Source organism: Aaosphaeria arxii (assembly GCF_010015735.1).
Source record: "Aaosphaeria arxii CBS 175.79 unplaced genomic scaffold BU24scaffold_9, whole genome shotgun sequence".
NCBI classification, from domain to species: Eukaryota; Fungi; Ascomycota; class Dothideomycetes; order Pleosporales; genus Aaosphaeria; species Aaosphaeria arxii.
In genome coordinates this window covers 1,446,575-1,466,364 of record NW_022983482.1, presented here as the reverse complement: position 1 = coordinate 1,466,364, position 19,790 = coordinate 1,446,575, and the positions used below count along the sequence as shown (strand labels likewise).

Genomic DNA, 19,790 nt, shown 5'->3' with positions numbered 1-19,790 from the left:
CCCGTACCGGATCGCATTGTCTCGAAACCAAGTAAATTCAGTTGCAAGATCAATGCTTCCACCTCTTAGCGTGTCTTCTGCTTCGCCTGACGAGAAGATCGCTTTCGGCTCATAGCAGGGACGGAGGACAACGGTGAAATCGATCCTGCCTCTGGAGGGTCTTGTCTCGTACTGCCCTTCTTCGCTCGACTTCCCTTCTCTGTCTGCTTCTTCCTCGGCCGCTTCTTCCGCTTCTTCTCTCCCTTGCCATCCTCGGGCGCATAGTCCGAGTCCGATCCCGCGTCGTCCTGAGTCGCAATTGTATGAGAACGTGTTTTCGGACGTGATTTCCTTGCATCTTTTGCTCTTTGCAGGTGCTCGTCAAATCCGCTATCTCGGCGATTTTGAATCAATGGGATGGAATCTGCGGAAGTGGCAGACTGCGGATCTGGGCCGCTCGACATCGAAGCATTCTTGGTTTGAAGCGCAGTGTCGAGTTGCAGGTTGCCCAACAGACTAGGTGGATGAGCTTCGTCAATATCGGAAGGTGGTTCCGACAAGTCACTCGACGATACAGATTGAGGTGAAGCAGCAACGTCCGGTCTCCCCTTGGTGATGGTGTCGATAATCTCGTCCGGATAGTCCACCCCGACTATGTTGTAAGATTCTTGAAGTGTGAGGCCATTGCCCGCATACAAGTGACCAATATGAATGCCCTCCAATCGTCCTATGAGCCTCTGCCTATCACTCTCCGACTTTTCCAGGAAGATGTCACGGCGCAGCTCTGTCCTAGAGAAGCTCTGCCCTCCCACTTCGACAGAAGGTGCAGCAGGCCGTGAGCTAGATTTCAGCAAAGCCTCATCAGAAAGCAACGGTAGGTAGTGTCCGTGGCTGTAGAGAGAGTCCTTTGTAACGAGTGCTTGGGAGTAGTTGGCCATCAATGGTCCGTGAGGGACTCTGACCATGCTGGCATTCGTGGAGCCTTCCTGGTCGTTCGGTTTGGCTTCATCCTCATCCTCAGCATCACTGAAGTTAGGTGGATTCGGAGTGGGCGGCCGGTTATGGTCGTCGTACCCCCAAGCCTGGAAAACTGTGCACTGTTTAGAATTACTTGCGATAAGATATGTGAATATCCTTCCATACCACCTGTGTCGTCCTCAAAGCCATCAGTGTTCCACCTATATGTGCCATCATAAAACTTCATGGATCTTTCGCTCAGCAGAGACTCCTTGCTTGGAGCATTCCCGTTGACCTTGATCTTCGCTTTTGTCGGCATGTTGATCTAGGTAGACGAGGTTGTTTCCTTGTTGAGTTGGAGAAGTCGGGTAGCTGAGTGCGCGGTGTAGGGTATTTGTATGAGCAGCTAGGGAAGGAGTTAAAGCAACTGAGCGACGATTGTAGAATGATCTGAGAGCAAATTGAAAAGTCTGAGTGAAAGAGAGTGGTTGTTGTTGACTGTTTACTTTCACCCAGTCGCACTGTTGTGGCAGTCACAATTGTTGACCAGTCATAATAACGACGACGGACCACAACAACAACGTTGCCCCATGCGCCTTGCAAGTGAAAGATGGAACTCAGTCAGTGGCAATAGTTTGATACAACAAGAGCCATAGTGATATCAACAATATCGGGTTCCCATGTCTGTTCTCCAAGTTAGAATTTAATATTGAATCACCACGTGAGTCAGATTCATAACTCGTGCAGTCCAGTCACGCAAAGACAGATTGCATAGTCCAGCACATAATGTATCTTCTCGCAACCGACAATCACTCATGCAAAAAGATGGTCTTTGGCACAATCACATTTGAAGAACAGGGAATGTCAGAAATCTCTTATATTACCAGCAGCGTACTTAGCTGCCGCTATTCCATTATGTGGATACACTGTACACCGTACAGGTGAGTCTACCTATAGTCATTCCCGTGAGATAACGCCATTTCCACGTAATAACCCACAGCAACGCCGGTAGGTATGATGATAATGATTTACAAAAAGTAGATGGCCGCCCACGCTAGTGAACTCATGCATTTCAGGATTCAACAGCACGGGCAGAGCAGCGTCTGGGAATAGTCATCCCCCTACAACGCCGAAGCGCTCGCTTGTCCCAGCGGCTGTTTCGCAGCCATAGCTGCGCCCATCTTTTCACGCTCAAGCTTTTCTTGCTCCATGAGGGCGCGCTCGGCCTTGGTCACACGCGGCTTGCGAGATATGTTACCTCCACGCGAGCCTGGGCCTCCACCGCGTCCTCTACCTCGTCCGGATGCCTCTCCACGGACTGTGCCACCCCGTCCGCGACCGCGTCCTCGCCTGACAGTACCATCCGCCCTGTTGAATGTTAGCTTATGAACAGTATTGACTTTTTGGAATTGGCGTATATACCTCTCAACTGCAGGCTTGTCACCCTCGGTCACGAGCGGGCCGCTGTAGACGAAGAAACCATCCTTGGCCATGAGCGCCGACTGCTCCCAGGCCAACTCCGTGTCATCGATGAAGTCGTCCTCCTTATCGTAATCCTCTTGCTTCCTCTTGCGCCTTCGCTTGACACCATTACCGGCTGCAGATCCCTCGTCGTCCATACCACCCATATCAACATTGCTCTCTGGCTCAGAAAGATCCAAGGACATGTCGTCATTAGAGCCAGCCCCGGCAGCCTTCTCGAGCGCCGCACCGGCCGCGGTGACCTGACGCAGACGCTCTTTGCGAGCGGCAATCTTTGGATGCAAGGCTGCGAAGCCGTACTTCTTCTCCACCTCTTGCGCGAAATTGATGGTTACGTTGTTTTGTCCTCGTAAAGGGAAGGTGAGCCAGATATTGACGCCCTGCGCGTCGGTTGATCCATTTGAACCATTGTTCACGGGGCCGAAAGGTGTTCCGGAGAGAAGGCCACTTCCAGTTGGCAGGGGTGGCGGTGCCTCTTTCTGCCGCACAGGCTTCACTGGAGGCGTTGGCGCATTCGAGTTGGACGGTGTTCCCGTGCCCGACTCACTCTTCTTCATAGGCACGGCAGAGTAGACCTTGGAGGCAGAGTCCGAATCTACATCCATTGGCGTGGATTCGCCTACACCTGCAGATGGACGCGCCAAAGTGGCCTGGGGAGATCGGTGCTGAGCCTGTGGTGACAGATTCTGTTGCTGGTCCACGTGGGGAAGGAGCGGGCCGGGGCGAGGAGGTGCAGCAGGGGACGCGGGTGCCGAGGTGACAGAAGGATGCTGCTGTAGCCTAGGGGCCTGCGCGTAATGTGAATGGGAAACAGAAGGGGGGTCGATGAGACTTGTGATGGACGGCGACGCGCTCGCGCGATTCATGGGAGGAGAAACAGGCGGCGGGACACTGGAGGAACTCTGGGGCTTCGACTCGAACAGACCGCCACGAATTGGATCATACCGTTGACCTGAGCTGGCGGGACGTGGTGTCGAAGGGGCCGTATTGATATGGGATAGATTTGGGTTGTTGTGCAAGGGCTCCGGATTGCTCAAAACACGTGCAGACTGAACAGCCACAGGCTGGACTGGTTGAACAGACTGGATGGCCTGTACCGCTGACTCCGATGAACGTCCAGCAGCAAAGTCACTGGGCCTCGGGGGTGGTGGAGTTGGTGCGAAATGTTGATGAAGTGATTGTTGTTGTGGTGGTGGTGGAGGCGGCGGTGGTTGTGGTTGGTGCTGCACTGGCTCATCCTTAATTGCTATTGGTGATGCTTGTGCCTCGAGTGATGCCTTTGTCCTTCTCTTGCGCACTACGGGTTCTGTAGCGGGATCCTTAAGCTCCGCAGTCTTTCTGGGCTTCCTAGGCTTCTTCTCTGGGGCATTTGGGTCCTTTGGTTTTGGCTTGGGACCTGGCTTCTTCCTAACGGTACCGGCTGCAGTCAGTCTAGGCGCGGGCGCGGTAGATGCAGGTGTGGGGGAGCTAGTGTTTCCAGCAACACCACCACCGCCACCACTGCTGAGGACGCGGGTCGCAGAGCTGCTGTTTGCATTGCCCTGCTCGGGCGAATGAGGAGGCGAGCTCAGGCTGCCCGGCGAGGAGCCAACCTCATCCATATCTGGAAGCGCGCGTCGCAAGGACGAAATAGAAAAGATAATTATTCCCCTGTTGATTGATGGCCTGGAGGAAGGGGAGATACCCCGTTCGTTATCTGCAGAACGCGACCGCGATCGGACAGTAGGAGTTCCAAGTGAGAAGGGACTTTGGTAAGAAAATAAGACCTGCAATTAAGATGATAATTGTTGGACCACCAAAAGAGCCTTATCCTCTAGGGGGGAACAACAAGAGAAATCGGGGTTTGGGATGGGGCGGAAGTTGCTGCGGCAGGGTGCAGTAGCAATCGCAGCAGTAACAGCAACAGTGGGTGGCAGTACGGGCGGGTGTTGGGTTGTTGTGTTGTGTTGTTTGAAAATGCTAAAATTGGGTTGTATGTGGAGACTCAACACCAAGGATTGGGATCGCGACCTTGACTTCACTATGAGGACAGAGGTTGAGAACACCAAATTGCAGGTGCACGTTGTTTGCCGGACCGAGTTGGCGGCTAAGCGGGCGCAAACTCAGGGCGTGGAACACGAGTCTCTACTCCTGACGAGAAATCGATGGCGCGGATAGTGGGAAAGAAGATATAGATGAAAGAAGGTTGGGAGGCGTAGTATTTGGTTGTATGAGGAAGAAGGAGAAAGGAGGAGAGGAGATGGGGGAGATGGGGAGAGGAAGAGGAAGAATAAGAAGTGTTGTTGACGTGTTTAGAATTCGGGGGTGGGAAGAAGGTGGGAGGGATCAGGTATAAAGGAAAAGGGAAAGGGAAGAAGGGCAGCAATAAGAAGAAGAATTACATTGGCGGCGGGCCACTCGCACGGGCGACACGGTTACGACAGCAGAAGAGACAAGACAACTAATAGTAACTATAGAGAGAGAGAGAGAGAGAGCGAGAATAGAGAAGAGAAGGGAAGATGGGTATTAGGGTATTGGCCCAAAAGAAGGGGAAGAAGGGGAGAGGGAGATGGGCAGATGGGAAAGGCTATTTGCTGGGGCTGGTCGTCCTCATCAGACTATGACTACTGCTACTGCTACTACTACTACTACTACTACTACTACTACTACTACTACCACTACTACTGCTGCTACACTGTAACTGCTACCACCCAAGCATGTCAGTCAGTACCCAGTGATAATGAATGAATTGCCACGGAGAAAGCGGGTGGCCTGGTATGGGATGGATAGTCCCCTGTCGCCAGTCAGATAATAGATAGACCAACATCAAATCATCATATCAGATTGTCAAAGGTTGAGGGGGATGGCATCGTAAAGATATCTGGTCTCTATTATAATTCTTCCACAATCAGAACCAGACGCCCGGTGTTCAGAGGTTGAAATGTTGAGACGTGGAAAACCTCATATGTCATTCTTCGAAACAATCCCATGATCTTCAAATCGGATGCAACTGGCTGGCCCCAAGGAGGGCGCATGAGGCACAGGGTCAGGTCAGGATCAGGTTGGTTGTTGGTCGGGTGAGAGACTGAGGCTAAGGGTTATTATTGTACAGCTTCACAATGTGACACTGGCACTGTGAGTAGGACTGTAGGAGCAGCAGCCACTTATCACAGACTCCAGCAGGAAAAAGCAGATCTCATTTACCAAAAGTGCTCATGCTCCTTCGGATGGAATAGTCCCATCTTTGTAACACAGCAGTTCCCCGCTAAACCCCTTTCGTCATCCAGATGCAGCCTGCAGCCCTGAGTCCCCCAGAAGAGCCACCTGATCGTGGGTGGTGGGTGTCCTGATCCGATATGCAGTAATACAATTACTACCATACTCCGTACAATCTCATTACAGGCCGAACTGTTGTACTGTATGATTGCATCTAAGCGGGGACAATATCTGAAGCTACAGTATAACATTCATGATCAACAGGTCAATTGCATCCGTATGTTAAGAGAGATAATACAGTCGACGAGATACAATGGTCGGGTTGGGGTCGATGTTATGCAGCCGTTTCCACCAGGATAGGTTAGGGACGTCGATGCATTTTAAGCGTAAGCGTGGTGATCGGCCTGCTAACCATATCGGGGCTAGCTGACCATCGGCTAAATAAGCAATCGTTCCCAGTCGCTGCCCGTGTCCCACACACCATCACGCCCATCCATGGATCCATCTGCCATCTGCCATCCACCCCATGTCTGCTTGACGCCGGATGCCGCTGCACTATGCAAGGCTTAAAATCCACACCTTCTCATACAATAATCATACATACCTACATTTACGAAATATTAATACCTGCGAAATAATACTCCGTAGCAGGCAAATGCATCTCAAACTTAGCCCTGCAAGTACACAACTTGATACATACATACATACATACATACATACACACACACACGCACCCATGCGGCAATAACCTCTCCCTATTCCCGACTCCCTTCCTCAGTTACCGTCTTTGCTAGCACACTCAACATCATCTGCGACACCACTCAACGACACCCATGGTAGCTGTACAAGGATCAATTACACTGAAAGACTATTGCATTTATTCCTGTTCTGGTGATACAATTCACAATATCGCATCCCGTCTCAAGTCGCCGTGCAATAGACTGACAAACGTCCGTGGAATTGCGACAGTTCAACCAAAGAAAACCCGCATTGGAAAGAAAAAGAAAACAAAAAAAGACAAAGTTCATCCCCTCTTGAACGCCCTAACTACGCCAGCCCAGCTATACATCGCCATGTCGTAAGAGATGTACCAAGTATGTGTACCGCGCCCACAACAGGGCAGATCGTGAGGCTCAGGATATGCTTTTTTTTCCTTTCGCGCGCGCTCCTCCTTCTCAACACACGCATGCATGAGTCTAGGCCTTGCTCTTCTTCTTCTTCTTTTTGCTCTCACCATCCTCATCCTCGCCATGCTTCCTCTTCTTCTCCTTCTTCTCCTTCTTGTCTTTCTTTTCCTTCTTTTCCTTGCGAAGAGCCTGCTCAGTTGCGCCGGCGGTGACGCCAGCAGCGGGGACAGCTTCCTCGGCAGCGAGAGCAGTCGGGTCATCCAAGTCCATGTCCGCCATGACGGAGTTCATGGCAGCTTGCTACGAGATTGTGAGAACTTTGAATCATTCCGTAGGCGGCAGAAGGCATGTACTTACCATAACAGCAGAGTTCTTTGCTGGTGGTGCGCCGGTAGCGTAGAACTCGATGCGCTCATCAACCTGTCTTCGCAGAGCCTCACCGAATTTGGATGTAGGAGTGTCGGAAAAGTTGTCGATTCTGGAAGCAATCGAGCCTAGGTGTATCGTTAGCATCATAACGCATATTCCAGTAAGGTGGCAGAAAGACATACACTTGTTGGCAAGGAAACGGGAGATCCGTCCCTTGGACTTCGTTCCAGTCCTGCCAATGAAAGACGAATGGTAGATCAATCCGTACTTGGGTGTGTTGCCCTTGGTCTTAAGAGCGCGGAACAGAGCCTGGGTGTACAGTCAGCATCAAAAACCCTGAACATCATGGTGTACTATGCACATACCTTCTCGGCTCCGAGAATCTGGACAGTAGACGCAGGGTACTTAGAGAGATTGGTGAGAGATCCAGCCTTGGAGATCAAGCGTGCGCCAACGGTGTCGCCAATAAGAGCGGCCAAGTTAGGGGCAACAGTGTTCATCCTGCTTGACAAGTAGCTGGTAAGACTCTTGCGGTAGGCTGCCAAAGAGGAGGCTCGCTTGGCAGTCTGCATTGCAATCTCCATGTCCTGCTCAGAGAGGTCGCGACCCATACTGACTCTAGCAGCTTTGACAATGGCATTTGCAACGCCTGTGAAACAACTGTTAGCTAATTTATGTAGACGCGAAATATTTGAACGTACTCTCATCGCCCTCTACGAGGTTGGCGAGCTCGTCGACATCCTCGTCTCCCAACTTCGCCTTGTCTCCGATCTTGAGGACAACTTTGGCATAGATGTCATTGTTAGAGACCTGGGTTGGTTAGCCTGATCAATCTCGAAATCCAGGGAAAGATAAGGTTCCCATACAATCTTGGAGAGTTCTGGGAAATGCCAGCCGTAAATTTCCCTCAGCCTCATCGCGAACTGATTGACGTCTTTGTCTAGCTGGTCGAGGGTAGCAATTGCCTGGATGATGTGGCTAGGATACCGTTAGCTGTTGTCGACTCTCAGGATATCGAAAGTGCTACTAACTTATCGTTCTTTGCAACATTGAACCTAAATTACAGTCAGACTGGCGACGAGCAAAATGGTGATTGTGAACTATACGCACTTGACTTTAGATCGAGAATAAGCATGACCAAGACCAAGAATACTGCGCTCCATATCACCGGGCTGGAGCTTCTTGATCAGTTTGGGTCCGTGCTGGCGAAGACCTCGAAGTAAATCCGCGACGGCTTCGCTGGTCTCGGCAGTCTCGCAGCTGAGGCTGCCAAACTCGGCTCGAATGCTTCCAGCCAAGTTCTTCTCAGAGACTCCTAGGGTGACAGACTTCTTCTTTCCGGCCTTTGGTAGAGTAGTCCTACATTGAAGACATAACATTAGCCAACATGCTCCAATCTGGAATTCCTCCCCTCGCGCTTAGAGCCTCTTGAGCGCAGGAAGACTCGGAAATTGGAGTACCGCCTAGGCTCGAGATCCCCAGCGCGGTTTGTGAAAGTGGTAGAACTTACTCGAGGTGGGCCTTCAAGTAGTCGGACATAATGCCTTCAGACACGTCGTTGATCTCCTGTGAATTGTGTTAGCGTAACGGGTCATAACCACCAAACGACGGGTTCAATTCATACGTTGAGAGCCTGCTCCGTTCCTTGGAATGGCGCCAACCTATTAACATCAGCATTGGAGTTCTAGCAGCACCTTGCGCTCATGCTGAACGAACCCAACTAGCTCAACCATCTTTCCAAAGCGAGCCAGGTCCTGCACGGATTGCTGAACCTCCTTCAACTTGGCTCCAACCACATCCGCCTGGATGTTGACCTTGTATACTGCATAGCCGATTGGGCTCTCCGACAATAGGTAGTCGACCATGGTGAGCTCGAAATGTGCGATTGAGTCGAATTCGTCGAAATGGAGGCTGCGTCAGCCTTGAATCGAATGAGAAGGGATCGTGTATGCGACTGCCGATGTGCAGAAGCTATTGCGGATTGAAAAATCTGCTTTGTCGCGGTGGAAGCTGCTCGTGGTCGACCTACGGGTGGTGAAGCTTAAGGTCTCGAGGTTTTCGCGAGCAAAAGATTTTAGCGACTTTTTCACCGACACGCCGACGGTCTTGGCAACGTACCCTCAGAAAAAGATCAAGGCACCAGAACTACCCCAAACATTATTGAGTCGCGACTGTTATCGCACAGCGGACTTCCTGATTCGCATCACATCACGTTCATTGCACTCAGGTTTCAAGCTTATACATAATGTCTGCCGCTCAACTTCTCAACCCTAAGGCGGAGTCAAGGGTATGTCCCCCTCTTCACTCGAAGCTTTATAGTGGGCGGAGCTAACATATTTGCATAGAGGCGTGGGGAGGCTCTGAAGGTCAACATATCGGCCGGAGAGGGCCTACAGCAGGTATGGTTTACTCTGAAGCTTCTGGCTCGCAGTTATTAAATGTGTAATAGGTGTTGGCCTCCAACTTAGGACCCCGCGGTACCCTGAAGATGCTTGTGGACGGCGCTGGTGCAATCAAGCTCACCAAAGATGGAAGTGTACTGCTCAAAGAAATGCAAATCCAAAATCCCACTGCTGTAAGTCTCGTTGGTTTTAACGCGAAATCATAGACTTAATCGAGCCAGGTCATGATTGCACGAGCCGCAACCGCCCAAGACGAAATCACCGGAGACGGAACGACATCGGTCGTGCTATTAGTCGGCGAATTGTTGAAGCAGGCGGATAGACACATATCTGAGGGACTTCACCCTAGGGTGATTACGGACGGGTACGAAATAGCGAAGACGGAGGCGCTAAAGTTTCTCGATGAGTTCAAGCTACAAAAGGAGGTTGACCGGGAGTTGTTACTTTCAGTGGCACGAACTTCGCTATCAACGAAGCTGGACAGCACTCTCGCCGAGCAGTTGACCCCCGATATCGTCGACGCGGTTCTTGCCATCTATCAAGCCCCCGCAAAGCCCGATCTCCACATGGTCGAGATCATGACCATGCAACATCGAACTGCCGCCGATACACAACTCATCCGTGGTCTCGCCCTGGATCACGGTGCCAGACATCCCGATATGCCTAAGCGAGTCGAGAATGCATATATCCTCACTTTGAACGTCAGCCTTGAGTACGAAAAGTCCGAGATCAACTCAGGTTTCTACTATTCCAGTGCCGAGCAGCGGGAAAAGCTTGTAGAAAGCGAACGACGCTTCGTGGATGACAAATTGAGGAAGATCATCGAGCTCAAGAAAGAGGTCTGCGGCAACGACCCCAAGAAGGGTTTTGTCATCATCAACCAGAAGGGTATTGATCCATTGAGTTTGGATGTCTTGGTCAAGAACGGTATCTTCGCTTTGAGAAGAGCAAAGAGGAGAAACATGGAACGCCTTCAGCTAGTCTGTGGCGGAACCGCTCAGAACAGCGTAGACGACCTTTCAGCCGACGTTTTGGGCTGGGCCGGTTTGGTCTACGAACATCAACTGGGCGAGGAGAAGTACACATTCGTTGTAAGTGAAACGTTACCACGCCTAGCGTTCATATAGTAACATTATACAGGAGGACGTTAAGGAGCCGAAGTCGGTCACTCTGCTCATCAAGGGACCAAATGCGCACACGATCACGCAGATCAAGGACGCCGTTCGAGACGGGTTGAGGAGTGTCTACAATATGATTGTCGACAAGAGCGTTGTCCCCGGAGGAGGAGCTTTCCAGATCGCCTGTGCAAAGCATCTCACAAGTGAGGCATTCACAAGGACCGTCAAAGGAAAGGCAAAGTGGGGTGTCACGGCTTTCGCGGACGCTTTACTCGTCATTCCCAAGACGCTCGCGGCGAACTCTGGTCACGATATCCAGGATGCGCGTAAGTATGCCCTAACCTCATGATTGAGTCTATGTATCTAATCGGGAACAGTGGTCGGACTCCAGGAGGAGCATGTCGAAGGAAACATCGTTGGTTTGAACCTCTCCACTGGAGAGCCAATGGACCCAACTCAAGAGGGCGTCTACGATTCCTTCCGCGTCCTCCGTAATTGCATAGCATCCAGCACAGGGATTGCTTCAAATCTGTTGCTTTGCGACGAGATGCTCAAGGCTAGGCAAATGGTAGGTTAACCCCTCCCGCAAAGTACAGAGTAAAACTAATCGATACACAGGGGCGACAACCCGAGCCAGGAGAAGGACAGTGATGATATCCTAGACGTGCACGATATAGATCATTTGCTCCCTAGCTAGATGGATGCGTAGCGACCTAGGTCCGACCAGACGGTCGATATCCCTACTGTAATGAGCTTACCGATTCGCTTCGGAAGAGGTGAAATGTACAGTACCTGACTTAGTCGTAATATAGCCATCCTCGCATCAAGTTAGTTATCGACTTCGCACCGTGATGTTCAAGAACAAACTTCAAATCTCTCCATCGTGGACTGATGGTCCATGGCGGGGCACGCTCTTTAAAGATTCTAAAACCAAATATCCATATATTAAAGATACTCAGAATGCAATAATGGGAGTGGCCGATAGTTATTCCGTTTCAATTTAGCAAGGCACCACGCGACGCGATGATCAGCCAGGGGGGTAAGTGTAAGCTAGTCCCAATGTAGAAATTGGGGCTTGAACCGGCAATTCTTCAAGATCTCGGAAAATGATTCAACTAGGAAGCCTTCCACTCTTCGTTCAACTGGGTGAGGATTGGAGTGATACAATTGCTCGGAATGCGCCCTTCTATCTCTGTCATGGTCTGAAAAATGCTTCGGAATGTGTCCAAAGATTGTTTTCCAATCTATCAGGGTTGCCCCTGGCGTTTTCAATCATCTACAACTAACCCGTTATTGCAGCTGGGCATCGAGCCAAGCCCGTGGAGGTGGAGGTGTCCTCCAATACTTCTACAGAGTATTGTCTACATTGCTATCCCTCCTTTACTCGATTCTTAATGCTCCTCAAGGATTTCGCCCTCCTTTCTCCGAATTCGCATCACGCTTCTTGAACCCAATGACGGCAACGACCTAAAGCTACCGGTAGCTCTCGTCGTACTTGTCAGGGCCTTTGCGCCAATCCTTTCAGTCCAACGTCGTGCACGCGACGCTTGTGTCTATTCTATTCTCTTCTTTACACAATGTTGCGCTACCGTCGATACCGTGTATTCGTCGCCTTTGCCGTCATATCACTATTCGCTCTCTATAAGTTTGGTGTTTCGAATGCATCCTGGCGAGATGGTATCAGTACACCAGCGCAAATCGTTGGTGAGAAGGAAGTCGTAGAGGCGGTTGTTAGCAGAAATCCACGCCCCGAGGTGGCCCTGGAAACAAAGAAGCTCTCGATAGACGTTCCCTTAGCGAAGACATCTTTGGCTCGGCATACTCCACCACCGATTGCTCCTGTCGATCGACCCGTCGAAAAGCCCACTCCTACGCCGACTCCAGAGGCAGTCGCAGATGATACCAAGCCAAAACTACCAGTCCCTACTGCTGTTGGAGGGCTGATGCCGGGAATTCCAATGCCACCAGGACTAGACTTGCCTTCATCGAGTGTAGAAGCGGTACATTGGAAAAAAGCAAGCGAATACTACCCAGTCCCTTCCGCCTCCCTCCAGCAACTCCCCACTGGCGCAGCGAAACAAATACCTAAGATTCAGGCAACGTTTGGAAAAGAGTCGGAGGCGGCAAAGGCAGATCGAGTGGCAAAGCTGGGCTCGATCAAGGAAACCTTCAAGCGCTCTTGGGATGGCTACAAGAAATTTGCTTGGCTTCATGATGAGCTCAAGCCCAAGTCAGGGACATTTAGGGATCCTTTCGCTGGTTGGGGAGCTACTCTGGTCGATGCTTTGGACACGCTCTGGATCATGGGTATGAAAGCCGAGTTCGAGGAGGCTGTAAAGGCCGTGGACCAAATCGACTTCACTACAGCGCAGAGAAATGACATCCCGTTGTTCGAAACCACGATTCGATACCTAGGCGGACTACTTGCAGCCTATGATCTAAGCGACAAGGTGCACAAGAACCTACTGTCGAAAGCAGTAGAGCTGGCCGAGCTATTGATGAGTGCGTTCGACACACCGAACCGGATGCCCCAAACATATTACTATTGGAAGCCGTAAGTGATTGACCTTACTGTGTTATTTAGCTGCTAAATCGGGATAGTAATTTCTCGACTGGACCTTACCGTGCCAGTAATCACATCGTCTTGGCTGAGATTGGCTCTCTGTCAGTTGAGTTCACTCGCCTTGCTCAACTTACTGGAGAAAGCAAGTACTACGACGCTATTGCACGTATCACCGATAGCCTCGAGGAATTCCAGGGGAAAACTAGATTACCCGGCATGTGGCCTACAGCGTTCGATGCATCAGGTTGTAAAAGAATCGATTATAGTGATATTGGAGAGCCCTTCCAGCAACCCCTGGCTGGTGAAGTCGGAACGCAAGCACCAGCACAAGTACCTCATCTCTCACCCGGAGGTAACAAATACATTCCTCTCGATCTACCCCCGCCAATCGTTTTCACACGAGAATCTGCCGCGCCAGCCCCGAAACCTGCTGTACAGGTCCCGGAGGAGCCAGAGAAAGAGAAGGTCCAGAACTGGGCAAAGGGTACTTCATTGGATAAGGAAAAGACGGGCTTGACGAAACGACAATTAGATCTTCCAGAGGAACCCTTGGAAAAAGCTGCCTCTCCAGTTGTGCCCGCCACAGCGCTCCCAGCTTCACCTACCGCAGCCCGCCCCGAGTGCGAAGAACAAGGCTTCGACGCCGCTTCCGAATTCGGTAGTGAGGAATATACCTTAGGTGGAATGTCCGACTCAACATATGAGTATCTTCCAAAAGAGTGGCTGCTTTTGGGTGGAAGAGTTGAAAAATACCAAAAGATGTACGAGCAGTCCATGGATGTTGTCAAAAAGAATCTGATATTCCGACCGATGTTGCCAAACAATGATGACATCCTGTTTTCTGGAAAGCTCCGAGTCTCCGCCTATGATCCAGAAGAGCCAAACAAGAAAGGTGGTGATCTGGAAGGCGAGAATGCTCATCTTACCTGCTTCGCTGGGGGCATGTTCGGCATGGGTGCGAAGATCTTCAATCGTGCAGACGATCTGGAACTGGCGAAGAAACTGACGCATGGCTGTGTGTGGTCTTACAATATGACAGCAACAGGCATCATGCCCGAAGCGTTCCTAACAATTCCTTGCGAAAGCATGACAGATTGTACCTGGAACGAGACGCACTACAAACTCGCCATTGATCCCAACGCAGATTCGAGGGTTACATCCTACAAATCACAGATGGAATCGTACGAAGTGCAGCGGGCTTCGGCATCTGCATGGTATGCATCCGAAATGGCCGCATTTACAGGAGCCCATCAGACACCCGCCCCTGCCCTCATCCCAACAGTTGACGTTTTACAGCCAGCTGTAGTCCCACCATTGCCGCAAGCCCAGGACGATCTTCGACCGGCAGTTAAGAAGCGATGGGTCAACATGGAAGACGTGGAGCCACAGATCACACCCGAGCAAAGGCTACCCATCAAGGATCCACTGCCGCCTCGGCCTCATGCCAACCTTATGGTAGAGGGCGAAACCGAGGATGGCGAACATACACCTTCACCAGTATCTCCAGACTTTGAACCTAGCACGATCTTGGAACCGGCTCCGTCAAGACCGGTTTTCCCTGTCATCTATTCTCCTAAACCTCCACTTTCGCACGAGGAGTACGTAAAACAAAGGGTCCAAGAAGACCGATTGCCCCCAGGTGTGACAGCCCTTCGGGCCAAGAATTATATCCTACGGTAAGTCGCCGCCTTTCGCCTTATTATGAGCCTTCCCTCTGACTTGTTACTATGTAGTCCCGAAGCCATCGAATCTGTGTGGTACATGTACCGTATCACTGGGGACCCTTATTGGCGCGAGGCCGGGTGGCAGATGTTCGAGGCTGTAAACACACACACGGCAACTGTGTATGGCAATTCCGCCATCGACGATGTCACAAAGCAAGCTCCAGATTTACTAGACGAATCAGAGAGCTTTTGGTTGGCAGAGACGCTCAAGTACTTTTATCTACTCTTTGCAGATGAAAATGTGGTCAGTCTTGATGAGTGGGTGCTAAACACGGAGGCCCATCCCTTCAGACGACCAACTTGATTCGTTATTAGCATCGTTCCTCTTCCGCTGGGTAGCATTGTCACCCGCAATTTGGTAATTTGGCGTTCTTTTATGCTCTTGGGAGCCCTTACGATATCAAAACTGGGGTTATCCCTTTTTCATAGTTCTCAGGCACAATAAGTCGCAAATGGGTCTTGCCGGCTTACGGCACCATAGGTCGAAAGTCTTCCAAGGAGCGCGACGCGGGTACTGGTAGCATTGCAATGGAGTCTATCTTTCTTGTCATGAAAAAATTAATCCTAAGTGAGGATTTTATCACAATCCACAGGTTAGAATCATGGTTAGCGTTCAAGTCACAAAGTGCCCTTCCAGTCAGTACTGAACCAACGTACGCCTAGAACAATACCTTGTGGTTCATGTACGATCAAATCACGAACGCTTTAGGTCATTTGCGACAGATGAAACTGGGTCGCAGAAAAGATGAACTAATATTGTTGTTCTGATAAAAGATCAAATCATTGCTCGAGATCCGCACAAAGAACACCATCAACTCAAATGTTTCTTGAATGCGACATGGTGCATCTGCAATGCTTTTGGGCCCTCTCTCAGATGAGGAATACATTCCTTGAATCCCTCTGTTTGCCTGTACTTCATATGTGCCTCGACGCTAGGCCAGCCGATGAAGACGGCAAACAATTTCGCAGCACCCTCTACCTTTTCGTGCTCATGATCTTCTATACTCCAGCCACCGACGACACCTTGGGCCTCGTCAGCAGTCTTGGAAGCTACGTCTGCAAACTTGGCAAAGCTGGCGTCATAAGCAGCAGTAGAGTATGAGGGCTCGAAGTATATCGAGATGCACTCGGTGACAGGTGCCGAACCAGGCGTCGAGAAGGATTGACTGGACGGCGATTCCACGTGGTAGAGCTTCACAGGGCCATCCAGAAGCGTCGATAGATTCTCATAGAATGGCTTGTACGTTGGTGACGCCATAAATGTTTTGTGGTCGTCGAGGGTGGCCCAGTCTACGTGGGGGTATGAGCACACACGCACACAACCACACAATGTAACTTGAGCGATGAAAAAGCACACGCGGAAAGAGGATCATACCAATGACTAGCTCGGCAGTTTTCGGTTGCTCTACCTGTCGACCCCAGAGGACGGACTGGCATCCAGGCTGTGTGGCTATGGTGTTCAGGGTATCGGTCCATATGTTGCCAGCATCGCCATGGTCGAGGTCAACATCTGGGCGCAACGGGATATAGACAATTTCAGTGATTTGTGGGGCCATGTTGGGTTTACTATTGGCTGAGGTGGTAACAGAATGGCAAGTGGTTACCGAGAGTTGGCCTTCGTTGTGAGGGCGGAATGAATGGACAAGGTACAAGCAGGCTTGTTGATCAAAAGGTCTGATTGAACACCTAGGTATACATAAGTGTCTAGGCAGCCAGATTAGAGGAAGTTTGGAGGGAAGAGAAGGGGCATGCTTGTTGTCGAACCGCAGGCTTGAAGAAGCCCAGACAGCCGGCCACGCGCTACTACTCGTAGTAGCAATAGTTTACCCTTTTGTAGTATGCATTTCGGTTACCCCACTCCCCTACAATTCTCAGCCTATTTCCGCAGAGTCGTAAGACAGAGTGAATGTACACAGCACTGCTTTGGGTTTCTTTGATCGGCCATACCACGTTTGGCAAGCCGAACGATTTGTTTGCTGGACTTCCTCGGAAAATGTCCCTAACACAGAGTACTAGAATATGGCATATTTCTCCACTCACGACTAGAGCCATGACTTTGTCGACTCAATGATTAATCATAACATGTCAATCGATTGCATTCGACCTGGCCGCACTACTTTTAGCTGGGAAAGGAAATGGCCCGGCGGTTTTGGCGCGCCAAAGGAGTGGGATGCTGGGACGGAACGCGGCTCCGGCACCCTGGTGGAAATGGGATCATGCTCGTCCTGAACATCAATCCTCATCATATGGGCATCGTTGTAGGGGTTGAATATTCCATTGAATTCTTCTGCTATGTACGAATGTGCATAGCATTCATGTCACACTACATAAGGGTACAGTCACAACATTGGCTAACCTCATGCTCGTGTTGCTCTTGTTACAGGTCGATGTTCGTTCCTGCGTCATCCTTGTGTGTTCTAGGTATCCGTTGTGTCTGTGCTAATGCTGACCATTTGCACTTTGTTCGGAACTGTTCCGGCAGCTAATGCGAATGGTTACACTTTCGTTTATGGTCAGCAACGGCGAGTCGTGACCACAACTTAGATAGCTAGGGTAAGCTAAGAAGACTGATTGTTACTGGCTGTCGCTGACTGGGGATGGATCGATGTTTGTGCGATGTTCAATGTGGAGTTTTGTTAAAGTGTTGGCTCATTAGTCTTGGGACGCAAGGCGTTCTTCCCGGCGTTATTACTGGCGATTTCCAGCGGCCCGATGGGACAAGTGCTCAAGGTTGCTTGAGTTCGTTGTGAACGGGAGCGTTAGAAACATCGTCTCCCAATCATAGGGGTCTAGAGAGCAATGGGGGAGAAAGGTACGCAGCAAAGGCATCAAGTGGGAAAGGATAAAACATGGGTCATGGAAAATGTACAGATGAACGACTTGTTTTGGAATGCGGTTGGGATTCGGTGTTGGTGTCTCAGATAGTGTGTGAATCAGTGTGGTCCAATGATAGGGACGTCGGCAATAAAAGTGTTGTGCTGCGTGCAAAACACGTACGCATACTGGGTACAAACATACACTCACAGTATATATCAACAGACATCCTGGATAGAATGGTGAGGTAGGAGTGGAAGGAACAAACACCCTGATCGCGCTCTCTCACACTCCCTGCAACGACCATAGCGGACCCTAGTAGTTTGATACATTTAGAACATCGTGCACTTCCAGAACGTGGCATCACACTAGATCCCTGCCGTTGCGAGCATCCGATTAAAGTCAAGTGTGAAAAGAGTGTCGGAAGGATTCACCATTGTCCAATTCTGTGGTTTTTGGCCCCATCGCATGCATGCTGCCACAGGCAATTAATTAATTGGTGGTTTTCCGATTTACCTTCCCACTTCCGCCTATTGATGGTCGGTCTAACTTCATAGTCGATGGATCAAATAGCATATTCCGCCCCTAGATGCATGGTAGAAAGCCTGCAAGAATGTCTTGTCCTCAGACTGGAGACTGCTACTCTATCATCAGCCAGACGAATTGGTGGACATTATCAGGTAAGCGCTGATCGTCTTCTTCAGCACCACTAGCAGTGCTCGTCGACCCAACGGTGATGACTTCTTCGCATACTGAAACATCGAGCTTGCTATTCCACACTGTGGAAGTAGCCACAGACAGTACGGAGTACATGCCGGTATGATGTCAAAGACGCTAGAACGCCGGCTCGATTCTTCAAGTGGAAAGCGAGAGTACAGAATATCCTCAAACAGCAATACCGTATGATGACCTGGAGAGCCTATGAACTATCCCATAATTGCAAAATATGGATTGGTGTCTATAGATATGTTTTTGGTTGTATCGTGAGTCCATGTAAAGTGGAATTCCTACTTCTTACATTTTGACCATGATTCTGTCGACCATGATTCTGTCGACCATGATTCTGTCGACCATAATCCACAACAAGAACTCGAACCCCAGGAAAGTACCTATTTCCACACTCGATAAGCTGAATGTACCAGACGTCGACCTATTCAATGTGGCTCCTCTCCACATGTATTCTGCGGACAGTGAACCCGGAGCAGACAAACATGCATCCTACCTTCCTGGTGGGTACGTCAGCAAACTTGGCATGTTGCGCCATTGCAATGGATATGTCATCCCATGTCATGACTTCTTCTTCTTCCTTTCGAAATCCCAAGGTCTATATTGATACCAGATAACATCCCGATAATAAGTAGGCTATTGGGATAGTGCGTCAAGCAGCTCACTGACTGGATGGAAATGAAGAAAATGCACAGTCCCAGACAGGGCAGAATGAGACCTGAGGGAGCACAGACACGCGCTTGACCATGACAGGGAGGGGCGGGATCAACCTTACAACTCCTGTCAGGATCAAAACCCCAAGGTAGAGGGAATTATGGGCCGGAGAAATCCATAAAATCACATCTCCATCCACGGCTAGGCGGTTGTGATTTTATCTACCGAGTAGGGATTCAAATGTGATGAACGGACGAATGCTGGAACAAAGGATCGAGGAGCCGAATGATGAATCATTTTTAGCTCGAAGCCGCGCGGAATGAACCGACTCCCTAATCGAGACTTATGGAAGAGTATGATGCTGAATTGAATATGGATGGTGCATTTGTTGTCTTTGGTCTTAATTCCAACTGACGGGCGGAACAATGGCATTAATGGTCGGTCAACAGTTTCTTGACATTCCTATTATAAGGGACATGCAACGATGAAACAGAAGATTAGTGGCTATCTCCTTTGGCTGATGGTCCACAGAAGAGAAATGAAAAACGCGATGGAAGAGTGAATGGATCCAGAAAATCGTCAAAACAATGTCGACAGAGGCTTTGGACGAGTGTGGTAAAGTGTATCTTCAAGTGGCTGAATCTCCTACTGTAGTCCCTTGGCTAGCTTACAGAGATCCC

The 19,790-nt window shown here is 50.2% G+C and overlaps 7 protein-coding genes across 7 annotated transcripts; 3 read left to right on the top strand and 4 right to left on the bottom strand.

The window, feature by feature from the left end:
- Positions 1 to 65: 65 nt before the first annotated feature.
- Positions 66 to 1,255, bottom strand: BU24DRAFT_466433 (uncharacterized protein; the record flags this gene model as incomplete). Its single annotated transcript, XM_033532362.1, has 2 exons — positions 66 to 1,069; positions 1,123 to 1,255. 2 exons carry the CDS (start codon positions 1,253 to 1,255, stop codon positions 66 to 68), a joined length of 1,137 nt encoding a protein of 378 aa, XP_033380096.1.
- An 802-nt stretch (positions 1,256 to 2,057) lies between these two features.
- BU24DRAFT_353997 (HPC2-domain-containing protein) lies at positions 2,058 to 4,019 on the bottom strand (the record flags this gene model as incomplete). Its single annotated transcript, XM_033523800.1, has 2 exons — positions 2,058 to 2,304; positions 2,359 to 4,019. 2 exons carry the CDS (start codon positions 4,017 to 4,019, stop codon positions 2,058 to 2,060), a joined length of 1,908 nt encoding a protein of 635 aa, XP_033380095.1.
- Positions 4,020 to 4,142: 123 nt separating this feature from the next.
- On the top strand, positions 4,143 to 4,716 carry BU24DRAFT_288613 (uncharacterized protein). The gene has a single exon (XM_033522802.1). It carries the CDS (start codon positions 4,267 to 4,269, stop codon positions 4,573 to 4,575), a length of 309 nt encoding a protein of 102 aa, XP_033380094.1. The 5' UTR covers positions 4,143 to 4,266; the 3' UTR covers positions 4,576 to 4,716.
- Positions 4,717 to 6,443: 1,727 nt separating this feature from the next.
- Positions 6,444 to 9,150, bottom strand: BU24DRAFT_377189 (Nop-domain-containing protein). Its single transcript, XM_033524639.1, has 11 exons — positions 8,826 to 9,150; positions 8,734 to 8,770; positions 8,620 to 8,675; positions 8,220 to 8,468; positions 8,141 to 8,164; positions 7,976 to 8,087; positions 7,811 to 7,919; positions 7,475 to 7,758; positions 7,292 to 7,418; positions 7,098 to 7,234; positions 6,444 to 7,040 (listed from the first exon to the last, which is right to left on the bottom strand). The coding sequence occupies exons 1-11, from the start codon at positions 8,972 to 8,974 to the stop codon at positions 6,810 to 6,812; spliced, it is 1,515 nt and encodes a 504-aa protein (XP_033380093.1). The 5' UTR covers positions 8,975 to 9,150; the 3' UTR covers positions 6,444 to 6,809.
- Positions 9,151 to 9,216: 66 nt separating this feature from the next.
- Positions 9,217 to 11,456, top strand: BU24DRAFT_426853 (T-complex protein 1 subunit zeta). Its single transcript, XM_033529069.1, has 6 exons — positions 9,217 to 9,396; positions 9,455 to 9,508; positions 9,559 to 9,684; positions 9,733 to 10,602; positions 10,652 to 10,955; positions 11,007 to 11,456. The coding sequence occupies exons 1-6, from the start codon at positions 9,355 to 9,357 to the stop codon at positions 11,204 to 11,206; spliced, it is 1,596 nt and encodes a 531-aa protein (XP_033380092.1). The 5' UTR covers positions 9,217 to 9,354; the 3' UTR covers positions 11,207 to 11,456.
- Positions 11,457 to 11,775: 319 nt separating this feature from the next.
- Positions 11,776 to 15,507, top strand: BU24DRAFT_398526 (glycoside hydrolase family 47 protein). The gene is made up of 3 exons (XM_033525385.1): positions 11,776 to 13,183; positions 13,231 to 14,868; positions 14,926 to 15,507. Exons 1-3 carry the CDS (start codon positions 12,207 to 12,209, stop codon positions 15,218 to 15,220), a joined length of 2,910 nt encoding a protein of 969 aa, XP_033380091.1. The 5' UTR covers positions 11,776 to 12,206; the 3' UTR covers positions 15,221 to 15,507.
- Positions 15,508 to 15,649: 142 nt separating this feature from the next.
- BU24DRAFT_426850 (uncharacterized protein) lies at positions 15,650 to 16,708 on the bottom strand. Its single transcript, XM_033529068.1, has 2 exons — positions 16,292 to 16,708; positions 15,650 to 16,206 (listed from the first exon to the last, which is right to left on the bottom strand). Exons 1-2 carry the CDS (start codon positions 16,470 to 16,472, stop codon positions 15,728 to 15,730), a joined length of 660 nt encoding a protein of 219 aa, XP_033380090.1. The 5' UTR covers positions 16,473 to 16,708; the 3' UTR covers positions 15,650 to 15,727.
- Between the last annotated feature and the right edge of the window lie 3,082 nt (positions 16,709 to 19,790).

Coding starts and splice junctions, on each gene's coding strand:
- BU24DRAFT_288613 (XM_033522802.1), top strand. CDS start 4,267: ATGGGGCGGAAGTTGCTGCGGCAGGGTGCAGTAGCAATCGCAGCAGTA.
- BU24DRAFT_377189 (XM_033524639.1), bottom strand. CDS start 8,974: ATGGTCGACTACCTATTGTCGGAGAGCCCAATCGGCTATGCAGTATAC. Junction 7,235..7,291: donor CCGTTTCCTTGCCAACAAGT/GTATGTCTTTCT, acceptor CGATACACCTAG/GCTCGATTGCTTCCAGAATC. Junction 7,041..7,097: donor CAAAGAACTCTGCTGTTATG/GTAAGTACATGC, acceptor ACAATCTCGTAG/CAAGCTGCCATGAACTCCGT.
- BU24DRAFT_426853 (XM_033529069.1), top strand. CDS start 9,355: ATGTCTGCCGCTCAACTTCTCAACCCTAAGGCGGAGTCAAGG. Junction 9,397..9,454: donor ACCCTAAGGCGGAGTCAAGG/GTATGTCCCCCT, acceptor ATATTTGCATAG/AGGCGTGGGGAGGCTCTGAA. Junction 10,956..11,006: donor TCACGATATCCAGGATGCGC/GTAAGTATGCCC, acceptor AATCGGGAACAG/TGGTCGGACTCCAGGAGGAG.
- BU24DRAFT_398526 (XM_033525385.1), top strand. CDS start 12,207: ATGTTGCGCTACCGTCGATACCGTGTATTCGTCGCCTTTGCCGTCATA. Junction 13,184..13,230: donor ACATATTACTATTGGAAGCC/GTAAGTGATTGA, acceptor AAATCGGGATAG/TAATTTCTCGACTGGACCTT. Junction 14,869..14,925: donor GCCAAGAATTATATCCTACG/GTAAGTCGCCGC, acceptor GTTACTATGTAG/TCCCGAAGCCATCGAATCTG.
- BU24DRAFT_426850 (XM_033529068.1), bottom strand. CDS start 16,472: ATGGCCCCACAAATCACTGAAATTGTCTATATCCCGTTGCGCCCAGAT. Junction 16,207..16,291: donor AACTGCCGAGCTAGTCATTG/GTATGATCCTCT, acceptor ACCCCCACGTAG/ACTGGGCCACCCTCGACGAC.